The sequence below is a fragment of the Apteryx mantelli genome, chromosome 7 (genome assembly GCF_036417845.1).
Source record: "Apteryx mantelli isolate bAptMan1 chromosome 7, bAptMan1.hap1, whole genome shotgun sequence".
NCBI lineage: Eukaryota > Metazoa > Chordata > Aves > Apterygiformes > Apterygidae > Apteryx > Apteryx mantelli.
The window spans coordinates 9555077-9580783 of record NC_089984.1 but is presented as its reverse complement, the minus strand read 5'-3'; the positions used below and the strand labels follow the sequence as shown (position 1 = coordinate 9580783).

General features: G+C 43.5%; 1 protein-coding gene across 1 annotated transcript in view; it reads right to left on the bottom strand.

Moving 5' to 3' along the window:
• Positions 1 to 25707, bottom strand: part of JMJD1C (jumonji domain containing 1C) — a 167876-nt gene that overhangs the window by 55624 nt on the left and 86545 nt on the right. The window contains exon 3 of the mRNA XM_067299773.1: positions 3814 to 3927. Within this exon, the coding sequence (XP_067155874.1) occupies positions 3814 to 3927 (114 nt within the window). The remainder of the gene's footprint in view (positions 1 to 3813; positions 3928 to 25707) is intronic.

Genomic DNA, 25707 nt, shown 5'->3' with positions numbered 1-25707 from the left:
TGTAGTCTTGCAAGCAAACGACAATCCTTAAACAAATTAAGACAAGATCAGCTTTGGTGCTGCTTAACTTTCTAGGTATATCATAAATAATAGAGACGTAGCTGACCACAGAATATTACAGGTAAATGGGTATTTGGTTATTACTATAGAAAATTATTTCAATTTTAATTATTTGATTTAGATTATATCTGCATTTGTATAGGTTTATTGTAGTTTCACTTAAAATATTTTAACAACAAATGTATTTGAAAATGTGCTAATTTTCAAACTGCATCAAAAGTCACTAAAAAAAACAAGTGTGAAAGTTTTTGAATGAATGAACAACCACGAAATAAACAAGCATGAAATAAACATGATATCTTGTGGATGTAAAGTAGAAAGACATTAAGGATCTGGATTTACATATCACATTTCAAGACTACGTTTCTTATAGATACTAGTTTAAAATAAAAATAGGGTTTTTTTTGTCTATTACTTACTGCAAAGGACCATAATTTTCATTTCAACACTAAGTACCACGGCAAATACATTTACATCTGCTCTGTCCTCAAGATCCTCGTCACCACCATAAAAAGAAATACATGACTAAATAGTCTGACCATGCCAGATTAATGAATGAGTCATTCTCAGTTACACACCAGTTTCATGTAGACAATAATACTGTTTATATCCTCTCTGAAGCAACTGAGATAAAAGGCACAGGAAACAAACTGTAGGTTGGTGCTGAAGGCACCACACATACAGACCCCGGGAATGCTCCTGGAGAAGGGACAGCCTTCAAGGCAGCACACACGCACGGGGAAAAGACAAACCAGGTAACGCATTCAGATGTAACGAACACATTCCCTAACACGCGCAATACTTGCCAGATACAAGATTGTAAAGATACGGAAAAAATGGGAAACAGCTACAGGAGAGCAAGGCGCATACCCTGCTTTTAGTAACTATACTCATCTAGCGCTTAGGTAGGTTGCTGAATCTGTAACAACTGAAACATGTTTATTTATGCAAAGAACAGACATGGCATGGGAATCTGTGGTTCACGATTCCTTTGCGAGTCCTGCCAAAGCATCCTTACTCTTGTTCTGAAAGAACCACTTCTGGTAACGAGAGTAATTTAGCTTCTTTGCCTAGTCAAACTTTGTTTTTTCCTGCCAAGACTGAAAGGATGCCAAGCGTGCTGTTTTTCTTTGCCTCGGGCAGTTGTCATCTTTCAACTGGACACCACCACCTTATTCAAAAAACTCTTTAGTCCAATAGTTATGTTAAACATCGTTGTATTTCGAACAAAATTGATCTAAGTAGAATTCACAGCAAATGGTCATCTGCTGCCCATTACTAATATGAGTATATGCAATGATGGGAAAAAATTACTCAGTAGTTAAGAATTGTATCTGAAGTGAAATGGAGTCTTCCCACACAGATTCAAACTCTGTTTGTTTTGGCAGCAAAGTATTGGAACTTTAGGCACTTACAGCAATATGCAATAAAAAAATGTTTAGATCACCATGGTCTCTAAGGACTCCATATTGAAAACGCACAGCTATGAGAGTTTTAACTAAAAACTAAACATACTTAGAAATACTCAGCGTTAACTGATCTTTACAAAGGATGGTTCTTAAGTTCTGTTTTCTGCTCAAAAGCAGGCCAATAGTATTCTGGATCAAACAAGGGAACAAAAGGGCCATTATTTCATAGAAAAGTAGATTTTCAGAAATCAAAGTTTACTGAAGATTTATCTGGGAACTCTTTTTCAAGGGGAGGGGTGGTGAAGGCCTTCTAACTTTAAAAAAAAAAAAAAAAAAAAACCTTAAGAAAGAACTACTTTACATTAAGTGACTTAAGACCAAGAATGTGCCATCTGTGATTTTCATCATTAAGTATAGAACGGTACTGAAAAAATAACAAGCAAAATAAATGAATGCAGACGATCTTCCCACTTCAGAAATCTTTCAGTATAGTCTCATGACAACCAATTTAATATTTGTCTAATACATTGCTAGTACATAATTCAGTTACTGTATTTAAAAATGATTTCTTTACCCTTAAAGACATTACCATTCAGTAGAGTTCTTATCTATACATTTTATACATAAGACTTGCTAATGAGACATTGCTAGCCCTGCAAAGAGAGACAGGCCTATGAATGTAATTTCCAAAACTTAATATAATCAGTTAAATAAAGAAATTATCACACTGTTAATCAGTGAGCGCACATTTCTTTATATGTCTACATTCAGTATCTGAGCAATCTCCAGTTACGATGCAAATTTTGGATGCTTTAATACCTTAAAGGAATCTCTGTTAACAATCTTCTCACAATGTTAAAATGAGCAGGTAATTTAGATTTCTGTTGTCACCGAACTGTTCATAATGGATACAGATCAGTAATCTCTGTCTCTGCCTCTAACAGGTAACCGTGCTATACGAGAGGGGAAAGCAGCCTGAGCTCTCACACAGAAGTAGCCCTCAACATGTCAGAAATAGTGAGGAAGACCAAGCTTACATCTTGAATTATTTTTCACAAGCTATTGCTTGTACCACAGTTTTTGGTGAAAATCTCTTTTGAAATTCGGTTTGTGACTGCTGTTAATTACTGTATTATCTATCAAGATAGAATAAGGATAGCTGTCCATATGACAAGGACACGGTTTCAAGAATAACACCTTCACTTCAATTTGCATGCACCTTCCCAAATGAAACTGGAACTTCCCTGTGTCTAAGACCCTGTCAGCAAATATTTTCTAAAATGGAAGGACCTAAAAATGCATATACCATTGCTATGTCACTGCCAGCTGGGCTTGGCAATAAGATAGTTTTACAAAAGGCAGTCCTTCTCATATATTCAATTTGTTTTGCTCAGCTCATCTTGTGAAAAACGATCTACTGCCAAAATGAGATTGATTACAGTTACTGGAATGAACATTATCAGAGACAATGATCTTGATACATTTCATGCGAAGAATAGACACTAGCACAAGTATTCTCTTTGTAAAGTGAATCTGGAAGATTGCGGTTGGGCTCCGAGGGTGAATTTACACTTCATGGCTCAGCTGATTTAAGAGGCTGCTGCTGCCAGAAGAGGATATCCTACTCGGCGTTGCATCATCCTGCCCCCTCCCTCGAGGAGGCGAGGGTGCTCGCTGCACCCTCTGCTAAGCCGCTTCAGCTCACAAATATCAGGCTGCTTTTTGGTGCGCGTAGGGGGGAGGGAGGGGGTGTTCAGGGCTCTGCTGGTTTAGAAAGCTAAACTAGCTAGTGTGAGGTATGGCAGCGGGACTTTTCCCTTTCAGCAAAGCCAAGCTTTAGAGCAACTTGAGTCATAACATGTAACTTCATCCTGACAAGAAACATTGAACTCATTCAGCTTCCCCAGCACTGACAAACCAAAGCACCAACCGCTCTCTCGCCTTCCCCGCGGTTCTACCTCAATTGCTTTTCTTTTTCTAGCTCTGTACTTGGTGTTAGGAAAAAAGAAAAAAAAAGTCTTGGAGAAGGAGGAGGGAAGAAGGGGTGTCAGGACAAAATTACATAGTATTTATTCAGGGCCATCTGTTATGCTCAGTCTCAACGTACTATTTTTGTATCACCACAGTGTACAATCACAGTCATAAGAAAGAATTCATGGTTATTCGAATTGTAATCAGTCCAGCACAAGCTGAAGTATCAAATGTTTTTCTATTTGTCGTAGAAGAGGTTTTTAGACCCTTTTCTTAAAGGGAAAAAAAAAAAATCACCGTTTCTCTGGTTTTTTAAATACATGCATATTAATAAACAAATGGACGGCACTTGTACGCTAAGCAAGTTTCTTACCTGATAGGGCTGAAAGGCACTATCTTCAGTTATAAAATCCAGCTGTTTGTCCACAAGGAATTCTACTGCAGTAATTGAATTGTACACACTTTTTCCAACCAAGGGCTTGAATGTCTATTAAAAAGAAAAAAGAATATTAACAAATTAAAAAAAAGCTCGGCACATCAAACACCCAGGACTGTATAAGTACTGACATATCAGTTCTTCCATCAAAACAAGTTAGAACAGAATAACAATAACTAATTTTAAAGAAATGAGAATTTTGTGCTCTTAGTTTTTCCTTTGTGCAGTTGGTGGAAAACTAGCAAGAAAAGGGAACTGCAACACACACTGTTCCTTTTCCTCATCGTGCTTGAGCAAGAGTGTTTACCGCAGAAGCTCAAAGTACAGGAGCACGATTATATTTTAAACATACAGCTCAACACGCAGATCCTCTCTGCCTGCCTGCAGGACTAGCTAGCGCAGTGGTAATTATACTAAGGACACTGAAGTGGAAACGACTGCAGACATGAAAGCGCTCCCTTCCCCTTCTGAAATCCTTCACCTTGCCTCAAGTCAACCACCTCGTTTCCCCGGCTCTGCAGCTACGTTTTCCTCCCTCGCGGGAAGGGCTGCCCGGCCCAGCGCCGGCCCCGACCGGCCCAGCCCGAGCTCCTCTCCTCTCCGCCCTGGCTGCACCACACCGCCGGAAGCACGAACCCTCCCGATCCACACCACAAAGAAAGGGGAAGGAGAAAAGGGAGATGAGAGAGGGAAATAACAGCCTCCAGACAAGGCCCTACGGACGGTCTAGACACAAACACAGTCCCGAGCACCCCGCCTCCTCTTCCCTGCGAGCGCGTCCAAATCCCACCCCGCGCAGTGAGGCATGCTGAGTCCTACGCAGAAAAGGAGTGGGAAGAGAGCGCAAGGGTGGAAAAAGCTCTGCTGAAGAGGGAGCGAGCAGTCCCTTTGGTGCCGGCGCTGGCAGGGTTTCCTGGAACAGAAGCCGAGTGAGAGTGTGACTGAGTGGGGATGTACCAAAAGGAGATGAGTCAGGTGGAAAGGAAATCCCAGTGGATAGAGGAGAGAAAACGCAGTTCTGAGGACAGACAGAGTAGTAAGAGGAAGTCACTAAAGAAACAAAGAACAAAGAAAAAAAAGCAGACAAGGATTATTAGCAAAAAATGTGCAGGGTACAAGGAAAAAATAATCACAGAGCCGTAGGAAAAAGAGAAGAAAGTTACTGCACAGGACAGAAAATAGGAACGAGGGAAAAAAGCAAAAGAAAAAACCCTTTGAGACCAACTCTAAGATTACGGTTCAGCAGGAAAAGACGAAGAGGAGAAACCAGTGCAGGTTACAACCAACGAAGCCTTGTGCGAACGCTACGGTAACATCTGTAAGATTTTACTACTGCAGCAGAAGAGCACCAGCTCCCATGCAACATCCTGCAGCAGCAGGCCCCGAGTATGCCCGAGAGGAGGCCAGGATCCCCCCCGCCTTTGCCACGGACAGGGAAACTGAGGCAGAAAGCAATTACGTAACTTGACGGAAGTCACCTAAGCAGGCTAGTGGCAGTCAGCGATCTGCCTTCAGTCCCTCACACACCAGTGACTAAAGCAGAGGACATAACAGATACATGGAATAGCTAATCAAACCTTGTTACTGACTTTGTGAGGTGTTGCCTTGTGACTAATCTAATTAAAAACTCAGCCTCTATAGCGCATAAGTCCTCGTGCTTACTAAACAAATGAGAAGCTTCTATAGGAGATATGTAATATTTTCTAATACATATATCCAACTCTATAAACGTTCAGAAGTAACGTTCTCCATTCTTGTTTTTATTTTATTTAAGATTTCGTTTCAGTTGCAGCCCTTCTTGCATGAGCCAGGAAAAACCCATCAGCCATTTCCATAATATAGTGCCTGGATGAAAGGGCTGGAGGGGCAAAAGAAGATAGTAATGTGCTAGCTGCAGAGTCTAAATAGCAAATAATTATTTAACCTCTAATGATTAAGAAAAGGCCTTTGCTCTTGCATCACCTTTCTATAATGGACCTTGTATTGTTAATACTTTAAGACAGGGTGGAGTTCACATCATATAATTACAAAGCATGAGTGTGTAAACTCATGACTAGCAAGCAGATAAATTTTTTAAATGTTGATGTGTCCTTCAGTTGTTAATTCACATCTGAATCTTAATATACGTTGAAAAAGAATCAATTTGAAAAATCAGAACAACTTTTTGTACAATTATTAAGGTCAACAAATACATTTCTGACTGCATACAACAGGACACACCACATCATTAGCTGAAATGAAACCGTGTGGAATGTGGCTTGCAGTTATCATTCAGGGATTTAGACAACACTACAGATTAAGGTATGTGTGAGCCACCGGTTTATCTTACTGCTGGTATTAAAAGAACTAGTTCCAAAAATAGATCTGTGAACGTGATTATTCTCAGAAGAGAAATGTAATCCCTTCTCATTTGCTTTCATAGATCTAAGTCTCTAGACAGGCCAACGCCCCCGCAATATGCATGTGAAGGATGCAGGCTAGCCTACAAGCACAGAGTAAAAATATGTAAATAAATAAAGCAAAACTGGGCCATGTCACACAGCTCCTTATAGGTGGATGGCTATTCAGCTGAACAAAACTCTTTTGACATTTTTCAGGCACTATTAGAAAATATTCCCACTATCAAAGAACAACAAAACCCCACCCCTTGAGAAGAAGTAGGCCTTCTTAGGAAAGCAAAGTCCAGACTCCATCAGTTCAGCGAGATATGCAGGCCACCAATGAGATAGCCAAACTGCTACAGATTTGAAAAAGCCTTAACACTAAAGGCATGATCAAGCTTTACACTACACATAGCATACGCACAAAAAAACCCAGACTAAGACTACAGCAGGCAAGAGTCAGCTACTAGAAGCAAGCATGTAAGACATGTAATGACATGAAAATAGATTTAAGAAGGTCCAACAGTCTTCTTGCAAACTTTCAGAGAAAGACGCTTCCTCTTTGAGTTCCCAAAGTAGAGGACAAGTCTCTGGAGAATCACGCGTACTGGCTGAAACCACTAAAAGCTGAACATCTTCAAACAAAAATCTCCGTTTCGAACTTGCATAAAGCCTCCTTTATCATCCACATTAACCCAACTCCCCAAAGACCACAACTAAGCAAAGGGCTTGAGCACGCACTCAATTTTAAGTGACATCTAACTTCGCTATTCTTCTAAGCTACTGTTTAAAAAAAAATCTCACTGCCTCTCACCAAATCAGAACCGACGTTTGGCTAAAGGGAGCTCCATGAACATGCATGCTTTGGTTTCTTCACCAGCACGTTCACCGCTCCTGGACAACACACAGTTCTCATCTGCCCCCCCCCCCCGTTGCTGGTTCTGCCCCCAAACACGCAGGAAATAACCTGCCTACCGGAGGCACCTGGCACAGCTGCGAGACCAACAATAAAAGCTGGTTTTAGACTTTTCTGAATTCCAAACTTTTTTTTTTTAAGAAAACATCAAATATCATCACTTTGCAGTAAAGAACCTCAAACTTTTTGATAGCATTCATCAAATATTCACAAATACACAAGACTGCTTCTTCTAACGCGCATAATAAAAAAAATCATCTATTTATCATTTTGGCAACCCCATAGCAACCATAGGCCCTGCTTACCAGAAGAAGCAGTACTGCCAAAGTATAGAGAGCATTTTTATCTCTGCTTAATGCAATTAAGCAGCTGGAAACATGGTAAGCCAACACCATGTGACCAGCCAGCGCTCGACATTTGCCAGCACTGACTAGGGGTCCAAAACCGTGCGTCTGAGAACTGCTGACTACAGGGTGTTACCTTAGCATTTCTAGGTTGTTACACCAGAAAATTTTCATTCCAATAAATGCTCAGGTTACAGCTGAACTAACAGCTGCATGCCCAGTTCATTAGCGCATGTAAAAATACTTCATTTGCATTACTACAGTTTAAACCTTGTTTAGCTGGGCACTGAACTCATGTGCCTGAAAGCCGCCCTGCAGATCACAAAAGCACATTTTTGAATGTGTATGTAGTGTATTTGCTTTTTAAAAGTATCTGTCTAGAGGAATTTATACTGCAAAGAAAACAGCCTTTTCAAAACTAAGAATTTATTCAAGAAAGCTTTTCTTATGCTAAAACTTGTTAATATTCACCAGGACTTGTATTCTTTGGCAAAGACAGAAGTAATTTTATATATTTCCATTTTTAAGCCACAAAAATCGAAAAGATCATATAAACTTAATTTATATATGCTGTTAAGCAAACTTTTCCATATATTGTTTTTTAGTGTAGCTGTTTAGTCTGCAATAGCGCAAACACTGGCATCTTTTCATTATGACACTTAATCATTAAACTTTGAAATAGCTGTATTTCTCTTCCAAAAGCTGTTTGTTGCCATGGTTTGTACTCAAAAGCAAATTCACCAAGTGGAAAAGAACAGAAGATAAATAAAACAGGTCTGAAATAAAAAAATCAAGCGTTAAGTTCATTTCTCACAGTGCAAAACCTCATTTGCACGTTAATACAGGTTGTTTGCGTTTCCTGCGATAGAAGTGATTTCTAATCAGAAAAACCCCACGTTATTTAGGACACAACTCTCTTCCTCCTTTCCAAGGGGAGATATAAGAGCCGGTTAGCAAAATTAAGTAACTGGTAAAACGCAAGCGCAAAGCGCTGACGCATCAGCGGTAGCGAGTACGCGATCCGCGCAAACCGACCGGAGGGGCTGCGGCGGGGAGGCCGTGACGTGCGCACAGCGCTTCGACTGTTATTTGGGCCATTTCACCCTGCCGTGACTCCTTACTGCTAACGTCTGAGTTACGGGTGTTACGTAAACGCCTCGATTCCAGCCTTGCTAATAAAAAATAAAAAAACAAAAAAACAACCAAGCGTTTTTATCCTTTCTGAAACCCGCTCCCGGACACGTGAGTATCGGTTCCCGGCCCTGGCAGGCACTGGCGGCGGCTCTGGTACTCACCGGCTCCCCGGCGCATTTCGGCGCCCGTCCCCGCGCACAAAGCCGCGCCGAGCGCAGCGGCGGCTGCCTGCAGCCAGGGGCGGCCCCGCCCGCCCGCGCGGCTCCCGGCGACACGCGCGCCGCGGGGGCAGCGCGCGGGCCCCGCGCCCCGGAGCGCAGCGCTGCGCAGCGCAGCGGCGCGCGCCCCCGCGCAAACCACGCGGCGCTCCACACAAAGACCGGCGCGCGCCCCCGCGCACGCGCCCAGGCCACGCGCGGCGCCCCCCAAGCTCGATGCCCCGGGAGGGGGGGGGGGGCGCGGAGCCCCCGCGGCCGCGCAGCCGGCCCTGCCGCGCAGCCCCCCCCCCCGAGCCCCCCCCGCGCCCCGCCGGCCAGCGCGCGGCCCCCACGGTCCCCCGCGCGGCGCGGCCCCGCCGGGAGGCGGTAGCCGCCGCGGTGCGCACCTGGCTCAGCGCCCCGCGCCGCCCCGCGGCATGGCCCTCCGCGCCGCGGGACCTCCGCCGGGCCCGCGCCCGCCTCCGCCTTTGAAACCAAAAGGAAAATGGTTCTCGGCGCGCCGCTTCCGGGTCGGCCCGCCCGCGCGCCGGGGGCGGGCGGCGGCGGCGGCGCGGCGGAAAAGGCGGGGCGCGGCGCGGCGCGGGGGCGCGCAGGGGCCGGCGGAGGTCCCGCCCCCGCACCGGCCCCGCCCCCGCTTACGTAAGGGCGCGGGGCGGGGGCGGCCGGGCCGGGGGCTGCCCGCAGCGCCCTCCGCGGCACCGAGGCAGCGCCTGTAACCTCCCGCACCGCAGGCTACAGCATGATCCCCTCCTTGTCAGCAGGCAGCCTCCCTTCCCCTTCCCCATAAAAACTCCTAAAACACGTGTTTTGCCACTATTGCACAGAAGGCGAGGGTCCTGACCAACTAACTGTTTACCATCCGCACGAAAACATCGATTCATCTGAACCGTCCAAGGGAAAAGAGCGCAGGGAGCACTATCTAACACAAAAACGCTTTCCAAACGGAAATTTAGCAATAATGCTTGTAATGTGTTCTTTGGTTTAGCCTCACATACACAAGTATGCACAGGAAAAAAAAAAAAATCACAAGGGAAGCTGGGATAGAGGCATTTATTTCCTCCAAACCCTTTAAACATAAACAGCTGTACATATTTTATTTCATGGAAAAATATAAAGCATGTACGTTGCCAAGAAAGTATGAGAATAATGGGAAATCAATTCATGACTACCTCTCTGTTCTCATCTTGAATTACTCCAAATGATGTCAGCTTAAAGGTGCACAGGAATGCTATAAAACTGAGGTCTGAAATAATAAAACACTTAAGTACACTTAAAAATTAAAGTTGAACTGAATGGCTTTCTACCCACCACGAACCATTCCCAGGCAACTGGGTTTCTTCCGTCGCAGTTCGTGACACCTCACGCACAGCACCGGGAAGGAACCAGGCTACCTGCACGCAGTGCTCGGACACTATCCAGCCTCTGCTGAAACCATGCAACTGCCGAACTGGGAGCTGCTTTAAAGGCACCTTGGTCATGGGAAGTTTAGTGCACTGATTTCTCCTTTTCAGTGGTCTTCCGCAGAGCCTTGCCCAGCTCCAAGCGGCACAAACCAGTCCGACTCTGCCTAATGCCTTATATGGCGGCGAGCTCGGGGCTGCGCGGCTATTCCTGACCACGGCCACACAGTTGCTGCCTCGTCCCGCCTGCTCCCGCTGCCGAGGGCAGGCGGCCCCCGCGAGCCCCCCGCGCAACCAGAGCGTGGCCTTCGCCCGCCGCCACCAGGCTCGCGAGCCCCCGCCACCGCGGCCAGTGCGCGCCCTTCTCCAGCCCGCTGGCCTCGGCCCTGCGCCACCTCGCCTCCTGGCAAAGGCTCTCCAACAAACATTTCAGCAATACCATTTCAACCTCAGTTTTTTCTCCCCTAAGGCTTGAGAGGAATAACGCCCCAACAGTTTTCACTTGTACCAAGACAGATCACGGAATAGAAAACAATAAAACGCGTCTTTATTCCATGTATGGAGACTTTGTGCCTTTTGTTTCCAAGCCGGCCCCTTCTCTGCCCCAGAACGGAGCAAGGAGCTTGTCAAGCAAGCGCGCAAATCTTGGTCATTCAGAGGGCTCATCACCTCTAAAAAGCAAAACTTCAGCTATCAGTAATAGCCGACACAGCGGAAAAGCCCTGAATTCAGATTTTGCCAAGTAGTCAAGAAAGTGGTTTTCAAACTTACCGTTTAATTCTGTATTTCTATGATCTTCAGTTTTAGCTTTTAAAAACGCATTCTAGATTACCTCCAAGAAGTACTGAACATCCCAAAGACATACTACTACTGCTACTACTTTTGCTAAATTCTTACCCCTCTCATGACAAAACAAAACCTTGAAACTTTATATCTCTAAAGAGCGAGCTTAAACACTGCTATTCATTTCAGTAAGTGCAAACAAATGAATTACGCCCATTAGAAAGCACAAGCTGCTTCATGATACTATCCAACTCATCATGTTCAATAGCCGTGTGGTATGTAGTATGACTGTCAAAGCAGGCAATCCTTAATAATATCCAAGGCAGACACAGTTAAAATACAAATCACAAGACTGTCTGGAGGACAAGCAAGTCTGAGTGTTTGGACAAAGCTTTATTAATAGACTGCAACTTAGTAACAAAGAGTATTAATACCCAGGGTAGCACCACTAATTCCTAACCACAAGTATTTCGCTAAAAATTCTACACTGGCACCAGTTACGCGCAGAATACTAACCGCACAAATGTATTCCTAAGTATTTTGCTTGAAGATTATCTCAATGAAAATCCACCAAATGGGAAAACACCAAACTGAAGTGTAACAAACGAAGTTATCACTGGTGCAATCGCTCACATTAAATATGCTACATCAACGTAAAAACGTTTACAACATTATAGCTTACTAAGTTTTCAGCAATATATATATTCTTAACAAAACAAAGATTTATCATGTTAAAGCATTAATGCTGTTTTTTAAATAGTAATTTTAGAAATGAGCATTCTTTTAGAGTCCTCAAGCCTATGGAAAGTATTCGCACCCAAGTTTGGTAATGACATATGCAAAATACTACACGTTAGGGCAGCTTATTTAATAGCCACGCTATTTTAGCGCTAGGTTCAGCTACCGTTTGCCAGGTCTCCCCGCGAGGCCCGAACCCCGCGAAGCAGTGGGTCCCGCGCAGCTGCCCAACAGAGTCGCCTTTGTTCTGCGGCACTGCCAGCGCCGGGCCGGAGCAGCACACTGCGCCGCGCTTCGCAAACAAGCCGTGACCTTCAATTACTGTCTTGGCGCGCTGCCACAGGATACATGTATTGCTGCTAACACTGTGCCCTATTTTGCAGATAATCGCTAGAGCTACAGATAATCATTAAAATCTATGGAAAACCACAAACATTCCTTTCTCAAAATCGTAATTGTAACTTCAACTACTGCAAGACATTCCTCTGGTATGCTGCAGGAACACACCCCGCGCCTCGGCTGAAGCCCAGGAGAACGGTAATACTGCAGTTTTGTATTTTTAGGTGCTGTACCATTGCACATGCTTCTGCTGGAGGTTTTAGGTTTGTTGTGAGGCAGAAAGTCCATGCATTGTATTGGCACAGTTTTGTTGCGGTTGATCTTTTTTCCCAGAAGCCTTTCAAACACTTGCAGATTTTTCACTTGAGCACATCGACATACAAGAGTTTCCTCTTCGATTCGTGTCCGGTCATGTTTGCTCATCGAGGCGCTGCACGGTTCGAACGTGCTCGGCAGCCGTGCGCGGGCCGCTGCTCGCTGACAGCGCCGCGCCGCATGCAGCTCCTTTGTTGGAGCGGAGGAGCCAGGGCTTCTCCGGGCCAGCTGGAGCCCTTTTATTTGCACGCTGGCTGCCGGCCAGCTCTGCGAATGTGAGTCATTGGCCTTCTGGTAGGCTACTGGCACAGCGCAGCCAGAAACACAACAAGGACACTGGGAAATTAAAGCACACACAGACCAAGGGGGTTCTGGTTTAACCCTATTTTAGTTATTTGAATGCAGGGTGCAGTGAACAGATTTAACTATAAAATGCAATCCTTATCCACACGTAACCCAAGAAACACATGCATGTGATACTAACTGTTGGCAACGGAGGAACACATGTAAGTGCAGCGAATGAATAAATATTTTAAAATAACTATTTAAAACAAATGAAAGTTATTTCAACTGGTCTTTGTAATTTAGAAAGTGTTTTTTTTATTCATCTTCCTGTGAATACTGTCCTATATTTGCTTAGCAAGCACAATTGTTTTATATTGCTACTACTGCAGAAATAGTACAGTGCAAGAGAAGAGCTCATGTCAGTAGAAAAATACCATTTCCACTAGACAATCACCTACTTTTGATTACATACTTGTGCAACCCAAGTGAGCTCAAATGGTATGCCTAAGCGCATAAACCAGTCCAAAGGGGGAATTAACGCCTGTGAAACAATCATTACTACTAAGGCTGCAACACATGAAATGCAACAACTGACATTTAGATCCTGGTGCAGTTGGCAGATTCTTAGTTGGAGAACTGTTTTTGGTAAGGAGGCAGGCAAACTTCACCCGGAGACATCTGAACAGGCAAAAACTCCACCAGGCCATTTTTAGTAATTTTTTTTAGAATTGAGCAGCAGAGGACAACCGTGTACAAGGAGGAACGTGGGTTACAATACAGTGAATACACCTGTGGATCAGTGCTAACTGAATTTACAGCACTTTTCAAATTAAGCCAATTTAAAATTTGGTTTTCATCTTTGTAATATTTTCAATCAACATCTAGAATACCTTGTCCTTCCCCTGGCAAGCGTCATGGGCTTTTAAGGCTGCATGCATCAACATGACTGTGCAACTTTCCCCATTACTTCATCTGACACCAGCATTGTAATCACAGCTCTGGAAATAAGCTGTTAGTAAACTTTTGCTCCTTTCGTGGCTGGATTGGTTGTCCCTGCTGCAGCAGACCAATAATCTCGGTAAAGGAAAATCCAGAAGCCTGGCATTGAAAAGAAATCATTGCAGGCGACAGCATTGCATGAGTTTTCTTACTTGCTGCAGCTTGCTTACCAGCAAACTTCAGAAACTAGGTGTTTTCAATGTTTATGAGTAATTTCAGACTAAGCTGCTTTTGTGTCTCCACTTTTAAAACAGCAATCCCTTGTACAAATTCAAGTCGCTGTTTCAGGTCTAAGCTAACTAAATAGTCTTTTTTGCAACTGCTGTCTATGGTTTTTCTTCCCAGTCCATTCTACACTTCCACTAATTCAGCTTCTATTAACAGCCTGTCACTGACATTTCTCTCTACCTAGCCTCAGGATTACACCATTTACAGACAAAAATCTTCGTATGAAAACCTACGGAACAAGTGCTCTAACTCCAGACTTACAATTTACGCGCCCTGTCCAAACACAAAATATTGAGCCGCCTCTCAGGCATCACTTTGTGGATGCCTGTCACCGCAAGCCCAGCGCTGCTCTAACAGCCCTGTGCTTCCCTGGGCCCCCTCCCCGGGCCAGCCGAGCGCCCCCGCCGGGCCCCTGCCCCTCGGGCCAGCCGAGCGCCCCCGCCGGGCCCCTGCCCCTCGGGCCAGCCCAGCGCCATCGGTGGCAGCCTCGAGCATGCCCTCTCCCTCAGCTCTGGCTCCAGCTAATGTGCAGCTCGTGCAGTTTGTCCTTGCAAAGCTTATCAAATACAGGCTTTTCTATCCGTTCTCATGGTTAAGAGCATCAGTCTATGCTCATCTTGCATTTTGATTGCTCGAGCCTCCTTTTCTCCGGCCTTAATAAGCGTGTACATGCCCAGCTCAGGCTCCATTCAGGCTGCTGTTACAGCGAACACTTCTTTAGCCTGCAAAGCGCACTGTTTGCACTCCTCCCCTCAGCAGTCCCATCACATCAAACGGTACTTTCAAAAAGAGTGTCTCCCAATCCCACTGTCTTTCATTTATCAATTTCAGGAATAGCTTACTGGCAATGCTCGCAAAGCTGACTCATAAACATCTTTCAATTTTCTCCTTAAAATTCTTCTGTTCTGCAGTGACCTCAGAAACCTTGATACTGCTTTGGCCACTGCTACCTCGATCTCCTGTGCTAGAGCAATGCCTCCTATTGCCCATCTGCCCGCCTGTTTGTGTCTGCTGCCCTTGACTTACTGTCCATTTCTTTTAACTCTTTGGGAAAAGGAGTTCGTGTTGTGTTGTGTAACTCATTGCACAACGAAATCCTGGTCCTTAACGTGAGCTGCCAAGGGCCATGGTAAAGTGCCACAACAGTAATTAACCTTGGGACTGGCTTCCATCTTCCACAAAGCAAGCACAACAGTTTCAAGTTCACAATGTTCTTACCCACATTCCTCTTCCAATATTCATCAACCCTTTTTAGCTCAGATACTATCAGTGTTTTTCACTATTCATGCTTCTTCAGCCATCTTGCTTCCCTAGCAATACTGCCAAACTCCCTCCAACTCATTTCTTGGCCTTATTCTCTTCTTCCAATCTTATCGCCAATAGGCACCACACTCTTGCATCCTCTTCCTCCCAAACTTACTGGGCACAACATTCATTTTCCCCACCTCCTTCCTGCTTCACCTTTAGAAAAACAAACCACCTCAAACATCAGCTTTGAGCTTCTTATATTCACTGAATTACTGCCCTCCTGATTCAGCAGCTGTCACTGCCTACTCACTCATACTTCCCACAAACTGAAGTCCATTACAGAGTAAGTCTCCACCTTTCATCCTCCTACTACTTCCTGCCTCCGCTCATACTAAATTCCCTATTGCTTCTTTGAAGTACATCTCACTTCCTTGTAGTCACCAGATCTACTATTTGTGAGCTCCCTTTCTCCTGTTTCTCCCCATGGCTTAAATACCTGCCTCACCTTTTTCCATCCCACCTCCCACATCCTCGTTAGCTTCAATTTCCAGAGCAATAATTTCTTCAGTTCTGCTGTTTTTCAGTTCTTTTGCCTGGCCCCTCCCTATCTCTGCCCTTCGTCTAAGGCATCTTATTCACCAGCTTAGTCAGCTTCCTGCCTCTTTGGTGGACTGCATTTTATCTTGCATTGCTCTGCTCGCTCTGCTGCAGCAGAGCTGGGGGAGCCTCCTCCCCACCGGGAGCTGCGCCCCCCGCTGCCGCACTGCCTCCCAGCTGCTCCGAGAGCTCGCAGCCCCTTCGGTCGCGGCTCTCCCGCGGAGCCAGCTCCCGGCTCCATCCGAGGCAAAGCCGGGGTGCGGTTCAGAGGATGGCTCACCCCAAGCATCACTTCCTCTCCTTGGCAGCAATGACAACGCGCCCACGCCGGTATTTTCCATTTCCACAGTCCCACAACAGTATCCCAGCAACTCCTGCAATGTCGGATGCTCCCCGCGTGCCTGATGCCACACCCAGGGCACGCATCATGTTCTTGACATCACGCTATCAAATGGCCATTCGGGTTGCTGGGCTGTAACTACTCAGTTAAACAGAGAGGTGCTGCAAGGGCTGGAATGGCCTCCGGAGAGAAACCTGGCATCAGAAGAAAAGATCTGATGGACAGGTCAAGTTAGAGCTATCTGGAAATAAAAAAGCCTCAAGAGCACCTAGAGCCTGACATATGAGAATCTCAAAAAAATAATAATAATAATAAAAAAATCCAAGAACACAGAACAGTATTTGGGGAGAACCTGTCTGACAGCAGCTAAAAGAGGGAAATGCCATTTCTTCAGTCTTTATATTTACTCCTTTTTACTGACATCAGTGTGTTTCACTGTTTGTCAGGCTGAAAAAGAGCTGTGGAATAATCGCATCACACTTGCAATACATTCAGAATTGTTTTTTTCAGTGAATACCTAAATGCCTACCACTTCTATTCTTTCTTTGCTGCTTCCACCATCTCCCAAAAAAACAGGCATCCCCTTTGCTAGTTGCGCACCTGTTCTATCTAGCTGCCTCTGGATTCCCTTCCTAGGGAAGGGCCGTTTGCAGGCAGAGAGGATTCCTCCTTCCGACTGGATTCAGCGCCTCTGTGCTCTCCTACAGTTCTAACTGGTTAGGAGTAAGGTCACAGTTACATGTTTCTCTGTGTTTTGTGATTCATCATTTTTTCCCTTTTAATATCCTAAATGTGTACACTACTTTAAGCATAACAAAATATCTTCTTTTCACAGTATATTTTCATATTTTTAAGCATTAAGATTTAACTATCAAGCTACATCAATGTATTGGATTTTAATTACCTTTGTAAAAAGCTCCAGCTTAACTGAAACATTTTACTATATCCTCCTCAAAATAAAAATATTAGATTATCTCACCTCCATGTGTCATTTAAGCAGGGAGAGATACAATCTAGTTTCTTAAAAGTCAAACGATGATCAGAAGTATTTTTTAACCTTTTTGAGCAGTATTTTTTCCTACCATGATTGTTTTATAATCATATTGTGACTGTGTTGGACTTCCTGCACTGAGATGCAGTTACTGATGCACTTGTTTGCCCTGAGCATGGTGCGTCATTCCTGACTATAGCATAAAGGGTTCGGGAGAACCTCTCAAAGACAAAAACTTTATTATAGGACTAATTACAGGCATAAACTATCAACAAGTCAAGGTTAAAGTTTACACTTAATAATGAAAAGCCTGCAGGAACAGACAAGATTTTAGTCAATAAATCCCTGCATCATAGTGATGTTGAAATAATATTGAAACACCAATCTATGTAGCACACAAATTAGAAAATGATCTAGGTATCAAAATGGATCTCCCCCAATATTATTTTTAAATTCTTGCATCTGCTCTCCCACACCCTTGTCCAGCAGCAGCCCTGATGGACAATTTTCTTTCCTTTCAGGAAAACAGAGGATGGATGCTGTTGAAACTATTTCTCTCAAATAAACAAGTTTCCACTTTTTATAAATTCACTCATCTTCAAACTGTGACAGCTGTGAGTTTCAAGATAAAATCAAAATGATCCAGATCTTGTTCATCTCCTTTCTCTAGGGTCTCTGAAAGGTCACACAAATATGTTTCACTTTTAAGTTTGCCACTACATGTGAAATGCGTTTCTTCTCTGAATTCAAACACACTGGTACGTTAGAAAGAAGCTATCTACATGCCCTTCTGATCCTTTCAAATTTGTGTCTCAAAAGCCTGGATTGTGAATTCAGGAACTTCTGGATCCATCTGTATACTATATCGGACAGTATTTACCTCCAAGACCTATTTATAGCACTAATTACATTCCCTCATTCCTCCCATACTAGCCCACATCACAACGTTATGAGCCTACGCTTGCTACACCCACCTGGTCTCTCTTGTTAGAGGGTACTTCTACACCCTGGTTGTCCTCCTAATCCTCCCGGGCATCCTGTCCGGTTTGAATGCGTCTCTCACGCACAGCTGGCTAGAATTACACACGCTCTCCTAAGGACACTCTCCACAGGCATTTTGGGGGGCTGCTAGCACGCCTCTCTGTCGCAGGAATACTGCCTGTGCTTCCCCGAGCCGCAGCTGCGCTCCTCTCCGCGGGCTCAGAGCCATCCCGCGAGCATCGGGAAGCCCCACACTGTCTCCCTGCCAGGGCTTCCAGTGGGTAAGCGCTCGGGTACGTTTGCCATCTGCTCCCAAATCCACAACTTTGTGCTTTAAGAAGTGACATTTCATTCCACTTCTATTATTTCGCTTCTCAAGGACGTTCAATTTTATCTGTACAAAAACCGCATCCTCTGTGTTAAGGGCTGTATTTAGGGCTCCTCCTACTTCGCACCATCTGCAAATTTAATCAACTTAGTTCAAATATTTCAGTGAAAGCAGCAAGTCATTCCCAAAACGTCAGAGAAACTATTGGCAACCAGACCTACTTCACTCCTGCACAGCTCCACCTATTTCAACACCACACAGCTAATGTCTTCTCAGACAATTCCTTATCTCATTTACTGTTCGCACCACTAATCCCCGTCTTCCTTTGGTTGTTCATCACTTGACAGAATATGGAGGGCATTGCAGAAGGCAAGGTGAAGGACGTGATTGCATCTGCTTGACTCTGAACAAAGCTGACCAACCTTTCTGTTCAAGCGGGTCCCTCGCCTTGCCTTTCAAGGCCCTGAGGGCAAGAATAGCCCCCAATTAAGGGCAAGGGGAGCAGACAGAGCAGCTGTAATCAGTCTATTTGTAAATACTTAAACAAGGACATGAGTAGAAGCCAGCAAGAATTTGAAATGAGTAAATTATGTCAAAGCTAATTGCCTTTTCAATTAGAACAACAGGCTTGAGAACCAGATCTATATCCTGATTTAAATATGTTTTTTGACTCTCCCCTACATTTATGTAAGCAAGCTAAGGAGATTAGGCCAAATGAAACTGCTGTAACATGGATGCATATCAAGAAAAAACAGAACGCAGACATCGCTACTTCACTGCCAAAATATGGATCTAGGAGGGAGTTCCAAAGTCACCTACTCTGTGCCTGCTTTTATTCACTATTTTTATTAATGACCCAGAGGACGGCACAGAGACTACATTTATTAAATTGACAGTCAACATCCAGTTTAGTGGGACCGCAAATTATACTAGAGGACAAAAAGACAAACCAGGAAAATGGTTTGAGGAAAAAAAAGATGAAATGCAAAGCATTACACATAAACCCGGTAATCGACTGCAGAAATACTGAATGGGGAACCACTGGCTAAGTAGCAGTCCCTCTCCCCCTGCCCACCCCCCCCTCCCCCCCCAAAAAAAGAGCACGCGAGCGCATGCGCATACTGCTATGAGTTAACAATATCATGTTGCAAAAATGCAAACACAATACCTGGATATATGAACTTTAGTACAACCTGAACTCTATTCAGCATTCACAAGGCTGCAGTTGGAGTACTTTAAAAAGAGCACAGTTTTGGACACCATTCTTCAAGATAGTATGTACTCAAAAGAGAGCAATAAAAGGATCAGAGCTTTGGAAAATCCTGCAGATGAACAGAGACTGAGGAAAAACTGGGAGGGGAAAATAGAGCGGGGTGTGTCTCCAAGTATGAAAACAGGATGCTGCAAGGAATAATTTCTTCATCTCTACAGCAGACAGAACAAGTTTTAAACGGCCTTAATTTAGATTAGATGATCTCAAAGTCTTTTTCAGTCCTGTGATTCTAGACTAGCTGCAGGGTCACTTCCCTCTCCCAAATAAAACAACATTTAGAAACACAGCCCAAATTAATGCTGTATTTAAGGCACCTTTTACTGGGCCATCTCCCTCTGTGCCCAGCTTCTCTGACCATCACCAACCTCAAGCCTGTGCCCCTTACAAGAGCTCTGCGCTGCCACCTTCCCTCTCCAGCACCTCCCAGGCCCTAGATGGAGCTGCAAAGGGAGACTCACCCCGGGCCTCGGGAAGGGCTCTGGCACAGCACCTCCACCCTGAAGGCCACAGGCTGACCCTCCGCATCTAGAAAATTCATTCTAACCAAAGCAAGCTATCGGGTCACTGAAATGCTATCCTTGCAATAGGTATATTTTATTTTGCTCCATTTTCTTTAATCTCCAAGTCCTTGATTTTTCTTTTGACGTGTGTTCCCAGACTTTGCATGCTGTGTGAGCTGACTGACAGGCTTTTAATTGCTTGCACAACTCCCCCCCCCCCCCCCCGCCTTAATGGGGCACTGCTTTCTCCACTCATCGGTACCACCCTGAAGGAAAGATTAGCCAAAATACCTACAATAAGCACTAATTCTTTCCTAATTCTGAGATGGAAATTTCTCTCAGTTTGAGTATTTTACAATCCTTAAGTTGCTTCTGGTTGTAGAAATTTCCATTCTCTTATTATCCTTACAGATCTTGCCTTTTCCTCTGTAGTTATTATCGTCCTTATTGAAAACTGAGCTAAAGCTATGTAATGTCTTAGCTCTGTGCTGTTGCCATTCTCTACCTCTCTCACCGTACAAGAACATACTCCTGTTGCTTTTGTGTCATTTGAAGATCAAAGTCAATTTCTAGAGACAAATAAATCAGAAATATTACGACAGACATTTTGCCATCCAGTCTTTTTCCCCATGGCTCACAGGCTCTCTGCATTAGTCCTATTATATAACTTCAAGCTTCAAGTCATCTGTTTTGATCTGCGGGGATGCAGTTTCCACATAAATTTTAAGTATCTCTGACTTCAGGAAATTGAGTCCACAGATTCCCTACATTTTTGATCATTTTGCTTATTTAAATTTACCAGTAAGATTCAAAACCTAAATTGCAAACCAACTGTCATATATTTTTTCACCTATTTTAACTTGAATCAACTCATGATGACTCAGGGTGCAATTTTAAGTCCCACTTAGTCTGATTATTTGGCTGCCCCGAACGGGAGAGCGCTGCTCACCTGCTCTCGGCCAGGCGCTCGCTGCACGGCCTCTGACAGCCCAATCCAGCAGCACTCATCCCCCTGCTCCAGCCCATTCCCTTCCTCCGGCATCACCTGGCCCATCCAGCTGGCGCCGGGACCACAAGACTGCTGGGAGCAGCCAGGCAGGGGCAGGAGGGAAGCCAGCCCTTTCAGCAGCTGATTAAGCATAAAGTGAAACTAAATGCTCAGTCCAAAATTATTTTCTAGAATATCTTAATTGCTTTTCAAAATGAAGTCTAAAATAACTAAGATTTCCTGTTGGTTCAGTGACTGGTTTAAAGAAGAAACCTGCCAGCAATCACATCCAGGAATACCTGGGCCTTATCTTTTCTTCTCTAATCTGTATCTGGGAAAGTAAACCATCTCATAACAAGTAATATTTATTTAAAAATACTACAGAGATCACTATCCGTATTCAAGTCTAACCCTGGGGCTAACAACAAGTTTTTTCAGTCTATCATCTTTCTCCAAAGTGGTTTTAAGCCAAACTGATTTTGGGCTGTCCTTTTTACACCAAGATATTTTTTCTAGTCTTCTATGTAATTACTACTGCACAACTTTTCTTTTGTTTAGTTATTTCTGAACAGCACAAGTACTTTAATACAGATATTCCAGTTAGTAGCATTCTACCATGCTTCTGATGCTCAGATGATATTTTTTATCCCAACATCTATCAGAAGCTCAAATTTCTCCATTCTGCTGTCCAGGCTCTCAACATGTATACAAAACATTTCAGTTGTTTCTTAGTAACCACATCCCATTATCCAGTTGAAATCTTTCCCTAGATGCAATGCCTGACTATCATTTTCCTTAATCTTGGAGCTCTTTTCCTTCTCAGTTAGTACTGGTTTTCTACCCCCCGGCACTCCTCCATACGCTGAGATAGAAACAAGGGTTTACCCAAGAGCTCTCTGCTGTGAGCTAAGGCCCGAATGGATGTTGCATATGTCGGTCACAGCTTTTTTCCTTACATTTCTTAGATGAAAGTTCTCAGCCATTGCACTAGCTTTCTTCTCTGAAGGCAATTTTCCCAGGTACTTGGGTAGAGCCTATCTGCAAGAGCCATCTCTCCTCAGGGCTCCGTCCTCCTCCAGGGACTGTAACAATTCCACTTGAGATCACCTGAACACCTACCCTAGATGTCTTCTCCAGTATGGCATGCACATCTGTAATCCACTGTGGTAGAAAATTTGCTGTCATTTATCCTATCATGAAGGCTAATTATGGAGTCTTTCCTTCCCACTCCCCTCCCACTCCAGTCCCTTCAGGATCTTTCTCAGCTTTCTTATTCTTCCTTATTTTCCCATTCAACAATATCAAATGGTCACACCAAGAAGTCTGCAATTCTTCAGCCACATAAGCGTGCTCTTCATCCCAGGATCTTATTTAAATTCCAGCATCATTTCCAGTTGCTTCTTGAGCCTCCCCCTTCTTTTTCATGCTTTTAAGCTCTAATCTAATAGATTTGCATGCATATATAGCCTACGTGAGGTATTCACTTAAAGATAATATACATCTCACAATTTCTGTATCTAGTCATATTTATTAAATCTGCCATTTTTCAGCTTCCTCCACTGCTCCCTTGATTATAACTGTCATCTTTGCCTTCAAAAAGGGATGCACACTAAACTGCCTTGATAAACTCACCAGTTACATGTCAACCACTTATCAGCTGCTTGACTTTTGAAACCTTTTGTCTAAATAAATTTCACCCCTTCACTTAGTTTAGGTGTGATTAGCAGCAGGAATCAGTGTCAAGCTCAAGTTCAAGTCCTGCCTGCAAATTACATCCAAATCGACCACCAGTCAGAAAATACACAAATTCACTGATCCTCAAGAAACAAGGTTTGCGCCTTTTTTTTTACTGGGGCAGAGGTCCTATACTGGCTTCGTTGATCTTTATTAAAACTTCAGTGCTTTGTAACAATACTAGATGTCTCAAAGATGTCTGTTTTGGCTATTCCCATGGAAGTCTACCCAAATGTGGCAGAGTTAGAGGCCTCTGGGGGAAAAAAAAAAATACATCAGAGTTCACAGATGTTTAACTGAGACATGTTAGCAAGGGGCTGTTTCCTTCCCTTACCGTTGCTGCTCTTGACTAGCGAGGGCTGTTGTCGGACCTCAGAACAGGACGTGCCCCCCACCGCTGGCACCCAGCCACAAAGAGGGGAAGGGAGGAGGCGCAGGGGACAGGTAAACAACTGTGAGAAGGGTGTGGAAGAAAAACAGGGACAACAGCTGGCACTGGGTTAATGAGAAGAGAAATGTCTGTGCATTGCTACAGCACGTTCCCTCTGGAACTTGGAAACACACCTGGAAATCTCATGCTACATTCATCTATTTTCTAGCAAAATGACTTAATGCTTTTCTTTTTGTACCTGGGCCGCAAAAGCAGCCAACCTACTGGTGTGGACAAACAGCTTAACTCTGTTAAACGCTCAAGTACTAACTGATGAACTGAGGATTTAAGCTTCTCTCTACCTCATTAACTTCTCTCCATCATTGAAAACGGACTTCTGCAGGCACCCTCCCTCCCAAAACAGATTAGGAAGGAGCAGTATTTTATTTCTAATAAATAGTATGTTCTCAACATAAACAAGCAGAAATCACACATATGCTCACCACACTCTCCTGATACGCCTTCCTGTTTGACAGCTTCCAGTCTTTTCAAGTTCGCATGACTTCTGAAAACTTTCGCCATTTGTAAGATACGGTATGCTTCGGTGGTGATGAGAAACACCGTCAATTTTTTAGTATAGCTATTGTAAATTAATTATTGAATATTCCTTATTCTCCTGAAAATCGGGTCCAGTTTTATGTAACAACATTTTGTAACAACATTCCAATTGAGTTTTTAAATTAGATATTCTTTTGGCTTAATAAGCCAAGCATAACTGATACAAAACAATCAATAAATCAGATAATGATATCTTAAAAGGAAAACAAGATCTGTTAACAGCACTTATTCAAAAAATAAAGCAAGCAATGGGCAAAACTTGAAAAAGTGAAGCCTGTCTTTGCTCTTCATATACTAATTCTTATAAAATGATTTTTAAGAACTTTACTCCCTTCCCTGTCACCAAAGAGCAGCGAGCTTTGCATTACTTAGGTATTGAGGGAACAAAAGAGCAGCTCTCACTGGCAGGTTTGTATTTTTCTGTGAAAGAGGCCTCTTTCTGAACAAGACCCACAAATGGATCTAGATAACAGGGCAAGCTCTAAATCTTTAGGACACTCTTTCTTCCCACTACTTTATAGCTATATAACATTGTATAATAAATTACTTTAGGAGAATCTATAAAATGCGTGACCCATTTCTAGTCAAAAATCCCAGCTGTGAATCAGACAGCCCTTCGGCCTCTGAAAAGCTGACAACCTTCGACCATTTTTTCAAAAGTTGTGCTGGTACAGAAAAGAAGTGGGGATATGTTTTCTGATGGATATAAAAGTGAGAAAGAAGCACAGCTACTTTTAGAACTATTTTTTCTTTATGAAAACTTACTCGGGCATACCTGCATAGGAATTTTCAGTTCTGTCTCCCAGTCTCTGAAATAAGAAAACCTACCTGAGCTTATCTGTAAATTTTCCCAGGCCTGCTAATCCTGAAAGGGAAGGGGTTGCAGAAAAGCCAGTCCAGTGTTTCGAGCTTATTTCAGCAGAAGTAGAGATGCACTATTTAATAGTAGCAACTATATTACTGCTCTTCATGATGGAAGACAAAACAAATCCAGTTCAGAGAAGTAGAACAGAATTATCCTGGCTATGGAAGATCTCAAACTCAAATGCCTTTTTACAAGAATTGTTCCTTCCCTGCTACTGGCAATTCTTCCTTTGCCTTCAAGCTAAAAGATGACTTAGGTAACATATCAACAGACTTCAGAACTAAATACCTCATCATTGTAATGAAGAGGAAATGGACCACTGCTTGCCACAGCAGAATCTAAATTAGGTTTCTATATTTAGAAGCATCACCTTTCTTTTGAGGATACTAATGTGCTACCATTAAAGGGCAAGAGAACCAAGCCTTACAAAGTTGGTAGAGCAGCTCCTGAACTTAAGTATGGGTGGCAAAAGAGAAGTGAAAGAAATTCATACGTAATGACGATAAATGCCAAATGTAATTATAAGGCCAAAATTAATACTAATCTTGTAGAAGATGGGAGGCATGCAAATTTGAAAGTGAAGTTTAACCAGTTATGTTCTAGATCTTTAAAGAAATTAAAAGGATAAAACTGTTCATTCCATTATGAGCTCTATATTTATGACCTTTCAAACATAAATGAATTAAAACATTATAATGACACCAGATATCTCTGTTATAGTAGTAGTATTGTAGTTATTAAGGTCTAAGGGTGAAGACTGCTGCTTCTATTTCAGAACTGAAGAAGAATTTGCGTTATTAAAGCTTAGCAGTTTAATTTCTTTGGTATCTGCCAATCCCAATAAAATATATTAGCTCTTCCACAAGCCTTCCTAGACTAATTTCTTTTACAAAAACAAAACATTGAGTTTTCCATTGC